At 32.3% G+C, this 10,779-nt stretch overlaps 3 protein-coding genes across 3 annotated transcripts; 2 read left to right on the top strand and 1 right to left on the bottom strand.

Moving 5' to 3' along the window:
* The first annotated feature begins 1,179 nt into the window (after positions 1-1,179).
* LOC111675846 (PHD finger protein 7) lies at positions 1,180-3,075 on the top strand. The gene is made up of 3 exons (XM_023436697.2): positions 1,180-1,592; positions 1,653-2,262; positions 2,326-3,075. Exons 1-3 carry the CDS (start codon positions 1,458-1,460, stop codon positions 2,892-2,894), a joined length of 1,314 nt encoding a protein of 437 aa, XP_023292465.2. The 5' UTR covers positions 1,180-1,457; the 3' UTR covers positions 2,895-3,075.
* LOC111675845 (spermatogenesis-associated protein 5-like protein 1) lies at positions 3,063-5,572 on the bottom strand. Its single transcript, XM_023436696.2, has 3 exons — positions 4,579-5,572; positions 3,650-4,486; positions 3,063-3,584 (listed from the first exon to the last, which is right to left on the bottom strand). The coding sequence occupies exons 1-3, from the start codon at positions 5,462-5,464 to the stop codon at positions 3,085-3,087; spliced, it is 2,223 nt and encodes a 740-aa protein (XP_023292464.2). The 5' UTR covers positions 5,465-5,572; the 3' UTR covers positions 3,063-3,084.
* A 352-nt stretch (positions 5,573-5,924) lies between these two features.
* LOC111675843 (DEAD-box ATP-dependent RNA helicase 24) lies at positions 5,925-10,074 on the top strand. The gene is made up of 4 exons (XM_023436688.2): positions 5,925-6,219; positions 6,286-7,982; positions 8,074-8,532; positions 8,595-10,074. Exons 1-4 carry the CDS (start codon positions 6,030-6,032, stop codon positions 9,279-9,281), a joined length of 3,033 nt encoding a protein of 1,010 aa, XP_023292456.2. The 5' UTR covers positions 5,925-6,029; the 3' UTR covers positions 9,282-10,074.
* The last annotated feature ends 705 nt before the right edge of the window (positions 10,075-10,779 follow it).

Below are 10,779 nucleotides of genomic sequence, written 5' to 3'. Positions count from 1 at the left end.
AGAGCAAGCACAAAAGTTGTGTGAGAAATTATGCAGGGATGGAAAAAAATAAAAAAAAATTAAAAAAAGAATTTAAAAATTGATTAATTCTTAAAAAATTAAAAACAAATCCTTTATTTTTGCCGCATAGTGTAATCTATATAATAAAATTTTGAGTAATCTAAATAACATTTAAATTTGTTTTTTTTTTTACTTTAATTTTTAATACGTAATTAAAAGCGCCTCTCAAAGACCTTTCACATGATATCAAAATTAATTATCATACCTCTACGTGAAACATAAATAAAATAGGAAAAACTTTAAAAAAGTTCCTTTTTATTATTTGATCCAGATCACCAAATATTGGTCAAGGACACACATTTCGGGAAAGGGTATCTTATAATGAACTACGAGATGACAAAAGTCAATTTATTTTCAGTAGCTGTCGGCGGTAACATGGCAGCCAGCAAATTTGTAAACAAAAATAACTCACCACACCAAAAAAAATGTTTATTTTGATAAAACAGCTGTTACGGTTTGTTTTATTTTTCGTCGGGTTGTTTTCTTTATGTGCGTGTCGATTTCGACTTTTAATATTTTATAAATAGTCGACTTTTCGACTTTTTCCGACTTTTTGACATTTTCCGACTTTTCGACTTTTTTTTGACTATTTTCGACTTTTTTCGAAAGCGTAAATTTATAATGTTGCCATTTAACATTATATTATTATTATTTATTATTATTATTAATAAAAAAATATTTATATTTTTTCTATTTGTTGCAATATTTTGAGTTTTTTCGACTTCTTTCTATTTTCGACTTTTTCCGACTATTTTCGACTTTTTCCGACTATTTTCAACTTTTTCCGATTTTTTCGACTTTTTTCGACTTTTTACGACTTTTTCCGACTTTTCGACTTTTTTCGACTCTTTCGACTTTTCGACTTTTTTCGACTTTTATTTACAAAGTCGACTTTTCGACTTTTTTCATAGACGATAGTCGAGTTATCGACATTTTTGGAACAAAATAGTCGACTTCGACTTTTTTCAACAAAAAGGCGATTGTTCGATTATTCGAAAGTCGATTTATAGAACCCTACCTTAAAGAATTCCACTTCATTGTTGAAACAGCTAGTGTGGCAACTTTAAGATTTACAATGATGCCAGAGAAATAATTTGTTGATGTTCTTTTCCACCGAAACGTAAACAAACAACTTTATTTTGTTTTATTCTACGAATTTAAGAATATCTGATTGTTTTTACTATTCTGTTTGTAATTTTGAGCTTTTCCAAATTAAACGCTATTTTTATTAATAAAAAACTATAAATGTATTCCTTCCTAGCTGCGTAAAAAATTAATAAGGCGAATTAATTAAGGTGTTAGCAAAAAAAAAACAGCTAAGAATTTAAGTCAGTGAACAGTGAACTCCTTTGAGCGCCAACATTAAAGTGTTATTTGAATTTTAAGTTTTTGAAGAAATGCTACGTAATAGTCAAATACCCATGAAAACATGCAGTTTATGTCGGAAATCTTCTGAAGCTGAGGGCATAGCCCTGGTTTATTTTGGGGATTGGATGCAAAAGAAAGAAGTTCTTGTACACTATTACTGCTTGGTAGGTAATAAAAGAGTTCAAAACATTTTTTAACTTTAAACGTTCATTGGTACTTTTTAGTTATTATCCACCCATTTACCACAAAGAGGAGAAGATCACAGTGGAATTTTGGGTTTCCTTCTACGGGATATACGCCAAGAAATTTCCCTGGCCAAGAATCGTAAATGCAAATATTGTTTTGAGTTTAGTGCGAACATACAATGTTGTAAGTGTAAAGAATATTTTCATATAACTTGCGGTCATACCAGCAAATGCCTTTTTGAATTTGTGGCAGAATTTAAATCCTACTGTCACACTTGTCTACCAAATGATAAATTTCAAATGGAACTTTTTGCCCGCCGACCACCCCAACCCACTGAAATGTGTCTTATTTGTGCTCAGGCAATGGGTGTTAATCTCAGAGGCTGCATTTATGCGAAATGCTGTGGCAATGGTTATGCCCATTCAAAATGTATGAAAATATATGCCCTATCTGCTGGTTATTATTTAACATGTATTTGGTGTAAAGATAAACGTTTTCGTGAGGATGTTAAGTATCAGGGTGTATTTGTACCGGATCGTGAGGCAAATTGGGAAAAGGAAAAGGGAGCTTATGTTGAATTGTATAGAAGTCATAAACGTTGTGATATGGAGGTGTGTAATTGTCCTAAAGGAAGAGATTATATCAATGGTACTTAATAAATATTGTATACATCCAATTAAAATGCAGTTATTTAAAAATAATTTTTTGTAGCTAAAAAATGGCAACTTATTATTTGTAAATTTTGTGGTGCTTTTGGAGCCCATAATCCAGCATGTATACCCGGTTTTGAGGACTGCAAAGAAAAGATAAAAGAATTCAAATGTGATGTTTGTTCTCTAACAGAACAAACGGTTCATCATAAAACTATCAGTGGCGTAGCTGTACATGATTTATTAGACACCTCGCTGTATGTTACCAAAGAGAGTACGAATGCAGAAGCGGGATCAGTAATAACTACAGTACTTAGTCAATCATTAAGCACAAATAATACCTCCAATGACAGCACTGCATCACAGGACACGATTATTGATGTTAATCTACTAAAGCGTAACAACTGTGTTATAAACAATAATAAATGTGCTAACGATGGGGAGAATATACAAATTGCTGCTAGTATTTATACCCTAACACAAAGTCCACAGGTTAGCCAAAATCTCGGAGTGCCGGAAAAGGCAGCTGTAGATTTGTTACCAGAAGAAACAGCAGCAGATAGTGATGATAGTGCTATAGCTGATTTGTTAGTAGAACAGTTTTTAGAGATATTTGAAACAAAGGATTAAATTTTTATTTGTTGAACAAAAAAAAATGTATTCTTTAATTATCTATTACTACGACATAAACCAAACGTAACAATAGAAATAGAATAGTCTATGTCTGGTATAGTATATTTTTTAGACTATAGAATATCCATTTCTATAGTTCAATTTAAAATTATTAAAAACCATTTCTATAATTACAATAAACTATTTATTAGAATTTATTCTCAAATTGATAGTACCAATCAATTTGACTCTGAATCAAAGAAGATTTCGATGTTTGAAGAACACTTTCAAAATCTTTCATTAAAATTTCGCTACAATTAAAATCACGTTGAAATGCCTGCATAGCAGCTTCATTGCAAAGATTACAAATATCGGCACCCGAATAATTCTCCGTACGTTTAGCTAAAACATCTAAATCAACACAAGGAGAAAATGGCATTTTGCACTTATATAAATCTAGTATAGAACGTCTTGATAGAAAATCAGGAGCTGGTACATGAATTAATTTGTCAAAACGTCCCGGACGCATAAGGGCATCATCGACCATATCAGGACGATTTGTTGCAGCAACGACGAGTATGTGTGCACTTTGACCAGATGCAGCTATAACTCCGTCCATTTCCGTTAAAAGAGTGGAGAGTATGCGTACTTGAACATCGCCAGAATTTGAGCCAGAGGAGGCTAAGGACCTACGGCCTACAAGAGAATCTGAAATGAAAGTAAAAGTTAAAATTTTAAAGTCTAGCGATCTATTTAGTATTCATCTTACTTACCAATTTCATCTAAAAATATCAAACAAGGAGAATTTTTTCGTGCCGTTTGGAAGATTTTTCCTATAAACTTTTCAGCACATCCCACATATGGCGAATAGACTTCAGCACCAGAGGTGGCTATAAAAGTCATATTGGCCTCGGTAGCTAAACATTTAGCTATGGTTGTCTTGGCACAACCTGGAGGTCCATATAACAGTACGCCTTTAGGCAAACTTAAACCGAATCTTTTAAAAGACTCTTCTTGTTTTAGACCAGCTAAAACGGATACTTCTAAAATTTTTTTTAAATCCAACATACCACCTATAGATTCAAATGTTTCTGTGGTTTTAAAGGCCGTCACATCAGAACTCTTTAAGGAAATTGGTTTAGATTTATTTAACATATCGACAATGACCTCTTCAAACTCCTGCTTTTCTTCCGTTCTTGTCAATATCGCTTGGGCTATTTTGCGCACTAGTAAAGTTAAGTCTGCTATAACATAACCTTGTGTTTGTTTTGCCAATTTTTCCAGAATTGTTTGACTTACATTGAAGTTACGTATACTATGGTTTAGTAATTCCTTTAAAATATCCTTGCGATGTCCTTCTTGTAAGGAAGCTATTGAAATTTCATTTTCAAATCGGCCAGGACGTCTAACAAGTTCATTGAGCGTGTCTGGTTTGGAAGTGGTGGCCAAGCACATTACGTTAGCTCGATTGGTGAAAAGAGCATCTACCAGAGATAGTAATTGTGCTGAAATACGCATAGAATTTGCTAAGACATCAGAGCTGTTGCCGGCTGTAGAAGTGGGTTGGGGACAAAGAAGATGTAGCTCTTCTAGTAGTATAACAGTGGGATCTGCAAAAAAAAATGTATGTTATTTTTTTTAAAAAGAAATCGTTTATTTTAAAATTTTTAAGAAATTTGTGTCTAAATTCCAATAATCTTACCTTTAGCCTTAAATTTATGTTCAAAATCAATTGCCGCTTTAAATATTTTTCTCAATTCAGCTTCCGTTTCTCCTGGATACTGCTTAAGGCAATTTCCAATTTCAATACGAAAAATATTACAATGATGGCTCTGTAAAAACTCCTCCACTAAAGTAGTTTTCCCACAACCCACTGGACCAACAACGAGAGCATTCAAACTCATATTTAAAGATCTTTTCTGAGAACGTTGCATGCGTACAAATTTTATTAAATCCTGAAGTTCTTGTAGAACGATTGCAAATGGTTCCACATTTAACGACAGTCGTTCTCGTTTAAAATTGTTATAAGTTAAAGAAATATTTTTTATAATTACATTACTGGCATCTGTTACAAAATAAATGCCTTCTTCTGTATAATTATCTAGTTGTATACTAATGCAATCTATGCCATTCTCCAGTAGAAATTCGTCCTTGATGGAGCTATCATGTGTAAAGTGGTATTTTTGCAAAAAAGTCTTAGCCAATTCAAATAAATGTGTTTTAGTTAAAAATTCGGAGTTTTTAACAAAATATTCTGGATTTAACTTAATGAAAACGTTAACTTGCTCGATTTCATGTGGGTTTTCCAATAACTGACATTCTTTTAGTGTTAATTGTTGATAATCATTGAAAGAATAGTGAGTTACACTGGCATCCATATAACATGCTCCCTCTACATCATGCCGGGGAAATATTTGTGCTATTGCATAATTTTGACTCCCTGATGTGGATTCGATGAAGCAACATTTTGACCATTGGCCGGGTCTAGCAGTAGCAGGAAATTTATCTTTGGGTAATATACATTTTTGATAACTTAAATTGTCTATTGTGTTCAAAGGTAAGATGAGCAAGTCTTTATTGAGCAACATTTTTGTTGTTAAACATTATTAAGGTATACAAATTTTATAATAAATATTTTTTTAATTAATAAACTAAAATAATTCAAACAAAACTCAATAAACAGAAAAGAATCACATTTGTTTTGGGATTTTTTTTAAGTAATGCCAAGTTTGAAAAATTTAATAAAGCCACATTGCCAGATCTAAATAATAAAAATTACCTTTTTAACGTATCTTAAAAGTTTTTAAATTGAATATTATTAAAAAACATGCTCAATAAAAGTGAATAAGTAATTTTTAAAAGCACTTTAAAAAATTCTTGAGCGTTTTCTTTTAAAAACTTCCTGAAGGATTTGTTAAATTTATTAGAATATGTACATAATGCCGAGTAAATGGCATCACTTTGAAAAGTCAAATTGAAAATTTGTGACGGTCATGCCGTCGTTAAAAATTTTTAAAGGCGTAAAATCATATACCGCCAACTCTGGTGCTCGTCGGCGCAGGTATTTAACGGCGTGCAAAAAAAGAGGTAAACAAAAAAGATTTGCGGAATATTATTAAAATTTTCAAGAAAATTTAAAATTAAACAGTAAAAATGGAAACAAAGGGCGTCGCACACAAGTTGGATGCCAAAGAACGAACCGATGATGTGCGTCTTAAAGAACTGGCTCCATTTAGTAAAATGTTGCTTTCCGAGTCTGTTCGTAAAGGTTTACATGCAGCCGGCTTTATGTATCCCACGGTAATACAAGCCACTGCCATACCAGTGGGTAAATCGGGAATGGGTAAGTAAAACTTAATTATATATTCAAGAATTTTAATAGAGTATTCCTTGTTTATTTACTTTTCAGATCTTTTGGTTCAATCTAAATCGGGCACTGGAAAAACTTTAATTTTTTCCACCATCGTCCTCGAATTCTATCGCAGTGACTTGCGGGAACCTCAATCGCTTATTGTGGCTCCCACTCGTGAAATTGCTGTGCAAATTGAAGAAATTCTTAATGAAATTGGAAAATATTGTGCGGGGTTCCGTGCTGTTTGTGTAATTGGTGGTATGGATGTAGCCGAAGATCGTAAACGTTTGCAGGTTGCAAAATGTGTGGTCGGCACTCCCGGCAGGATTTTACATTTAATACAAAATGAAGTGTTAAACACTTCACAAATATCACTGTTGGTCTTGGATGAGGCGGATAAAATGTATACACAAACTTTTCGCCAAGATTTGCAGAGAATACGCAAAGCTTTGCCGAATCGAAAACAGACCATAGCCTGCAGCGCTACATTTGTTGATAATTTAGACAAAGAATTAGCTAAAATAATGAAAAATCCTTTGCTGATATCCACCGAGGAGCGCGCTACTCTCTTGGTGGGCATTAAACAATTTGTATATGAATTACCCGAACAGAAAACTAGTATTCTGGAAATGCAACAAAAACTGGAGGCTTTAAGACACTTATTTGGCAGAATAGCTTTTAAACAGTGCTTAATATTTGCTGGCTCTCAATCACGTGCTGATTCGTATCGTAATTATTTAGAAAAGGATGGCTGGCCTTGTGAATTAATATCAGGTGCTCAAGATCAAAAGACACGTTTGGAAAATTTCCGTAAATTTCGTGAATTTAAAACACGCATACTCATAGCCACCGATTTAATGGCTCGAGGTGTGGATTCGGAACATGTTAATTTGGTTATCAATCTTGAGCTACCGCCAGATGTGGTTACTTATCTTCATAGAATAGGTCGAGCAGGACGTTTTGGTTCTCACGGTCTAGCCATTAGTTTTGTGGCCTCAGAAAAAGATCATAAAACATTTAGAAAACTTATAACAGAAGTTGGCACCGGCATGAAGGTATTCAAATTTCCCTCAAAAGACCAAAGCGAAAAAGAACCAAGAGATCTATGGAATTTTGGAGAATTTGCAGAAGATGTCAAATACTTTGGTGTCTATCAAAGTGATATGCAAAAACTATTGGCTCCTTTAGCCTCACAAGATAATATAACACTTTCATCATCTTTGTCGGATAATAAAGAAAATCTTACTAATAATATTTCATCCCAGCAACAATCGTCCATAGACACCAATACGTTTCTCGTCAATTCGAAAGATAGTGCTTTACAAGTACCCAACCTGTCGAGTGAACAATTTATTGCTCAAAAAATCGCCCTTAGTCCAACATCATATAATGAGGCTTTACTCAATGACTTGCCACCCTTAGGCACTCCACCACCACCGCCAAATCCTTCTGAAAATCTTAATACAGCTGGCGAATCTCATAATAGTTCTTCACATCATTTATTAACTTCGAATACAATTGATGATGCTAGTAGCATTGCGGCCGATAGTTTGCGCAGTAGTCAACAGGATATTTCACGTTATCAATCGGTTTTAATGCAAAAATCGGCTATACCTACTTTAGTAGAGTTCTTGGTTGATCGCCACTCTTCACAGGATTCACAGACAAAGGAAAATGGTGAACCTTGCACGAAAATTGATTTATTTGATGCCTATACCAAGGAGGTTTTAAATAATAATGAATCTTTGACTGAGGTAAGTTATGATACGGATAGTTTAATGCATTTCATTGCTAATAAAGGCAGAAGTTCCTAATAAACCCAGCTCTTTTACTATTTCCTTTCAGCCTGCTATAACCTCCGATGAACCCTTGTTATCCTCTAATAAGTTAGCTCAATTAAAGTCTTTACTTATCGATAAACCAGATGAAAAATCACCCATCAATGAAGTACAAGATTTGTATTCCGATTTTGCCAATTTCCAAGAAGATGATATTTCGACCTCTGTCTCGGAAGATATTGATAAACAAACCTTTATACTGTCTGTAGCAACACCTTCAGTACAGCAGGATTCATTTTCAGAATTACAAAATAATTCATCAGATTTATATCCAGCCACAGATGAAACAAACATAAGCACCCGAACACCAAGAGGTGAAAAGGAACACAAACATTTTCCCTCACCAGCACACAATCAAATGTCAGAATTTATGCCAGATATTTTGTCGGGACAAATGCAAAAAAATAAACCACAACAGCAGCATCAAAAGTTACAGCAAAAGTTATCCATTAATAAAACGGCTCAAGTAAGTTATTGTAAAGTCTGTTCACTTTTCTTAGATTGTAATTATTTTATTATCGTCTTTAGATTGAAATTCCACCTTATCAATCTCCACCCAATTCCGTGTCACCTTTAGTAAATGCTGTGGAAAATAATGAAAATAATTCAACACCTTCCACTGAAAGATCTTCATCGGATTCTGCTGACTCGCCACCAGAAGAGGATTTAGATAACTCTGGCTCGGATGTAGAACGTAGTGGTAATACAAGTGGTTTTGATGAAAAAACCTCGACGTCTGGATCCTCGGGCATAGAATCTTCTGAGCATAATAATGCCACAGAAGGACCTCGACAAGTTCCCTTGTACTATACATCCAGTGAAGATGATTCATGTGAAAGTGATGACGAAGACGAGGAAGAAGAAGAAGAGGAGGAGGAGGAAGAAGACGATGATGATGATGAAAGTGAACATTATTTTAATACAGATGAAGAAGCTGAGGAAGAGGATGAAGATGATGAGAATGATTTTGTTGAATGTTTTGAAAATACAATGGCCACAAATATTCCTCTTAACCATACTAGAACCACAACCACCCGTAATCACAGCAGTAACTCATCGAATACTTTAACAAATGCTACACCAGATTCTCTTAATTTAGCCTACCAATTAGCTTATTCCCGCTGGGTGGATTTATATTGGAATCAAATGACTTTGGTACAAGATTATGTTAAATTTTTCCAATTTACTAGACAACAACAGCAACAAAATAAATAAATAGACATAAATTTTATCTGTCTAATTGTTGTCTAAAGGATTATAAATGAAAGGAATATACTTCGAGGATATTCGTATATTCTTGTTAATTTTTATATTTTGTTTTTAAGGAATCTGGTATTTCTTTATTATTATTTAAGTTTTTTTTTATGAAAATCTATAAATTTAAATTTAATTTTAAGACTATCTTAACTGAATTAAAGCATAAAAATAAAAGTATTATATTTAGTGGATATAGAAAGAAATCAGAATGATTTTATTTGGAATATAAAAGCTACAGAGAGAGGTTTAAACTTAATGCAACAAAAATTTGTTTTCAAATAATAATTATTTCCACAAAATCTCTTAATATATTTAATTAAATAATTATTACTCTAACCGTGATGATGACTAAATATGAAACACACAAAAAAAAAAAAAATAATTTTCATGTTCATCTGTCCATATCTATAAAATCAGAAGTTAATCATTGTCATAAGTGTTAAATGAATTAAATATACGTTGTGTTTAAAGTGCTATAAACATTATCATCAGTTGTTCATAATATAAATTAATAAATGTTCAAGTATTGATGTGTGTTTTTTGAACAACAACAAACATTTTGCAACATCATCAGCATCTTCATCATCATAATAATAATTATCTTTAACACTGAGAAGTTTGTTGTCGATAAAATACCATGAATGCGTGAATTAATGTGTCTTTGGGCGATTTGTTAAAAAGTTGTTACAAAATTATACGAATTATAAAAAAAGGAGAGAATGCTATAGAGACAAGATACAAAATGATAAGTTGTAGACTTTTAAGATTTATTAGATAAATTTTTTTTAATAAATACTATTATTTGTTTATTGCGAAATTAATAATGGAAATTATGATGTATTTTTCTTTTTTTAATTTCATGATTAATTATAAATTAAATTATATAGGAGAGAAATAAAAAAAGTTTTCTTTTAGAGTGTATGTGTCTTAAGTCTTTTGTTTATAAAATGAAAATAGTTTTGATTAAACATTTGTTTTGATAAATTTTTATAGTAATTTTTTGATAAATTTTTCTTGTAGAAAATTTTCTACAATATTTCTTTTTTAAGAAATTTTTCGACAATTTTTTATGAAAGATTTGCAACAAATTTTATTTTTTTTAATCAATTTTTCTTTTTTAAAGAAAAGTTTTGATAAATTCAATAAATTTTCTTCTTTATAAAAAATTTTTGTTAAATTTTCTTTTTCATAGAAAATTTTAAATATATTTTCTTTTTAAAGAGAACGTAGACTAGACTTTAGACTAGACTATAGACTAGACTATAGACTAGACTATAGACTAGACTGTAGACTAGACTATAGGCTAGACTATAGACTAGACTGTAGGCTAGACTATAGACTAGACTAAAGGCTAGACTATAGACTAGACTATAGGCTAGACTATAGACTAGACTATAGGCTAGACTATAGACTAGACTATAGGCTAGACTATAGACTAGACTATAGGCTAGACTAT

This window comes from Lucilia cuprina, chromosome 5 (genome assembly GCF_022045245.1).
Source record: "Lucilia cuprina isolate Lc7/37 chromosome 5, ASM2204524v1, whole genome shotgun sequence".
In the NCBI taxonomy this organism is placed as follows: domain Eukaryota; kingdom Metazoa; phylum Arthropoda; class Insecta; order Diptera; family Calliphoridae; genus Lucilia; species Lucilia cuprina.
This window is presented reverse-complemented; position numbering and strand designations above follow the sequence as displayed.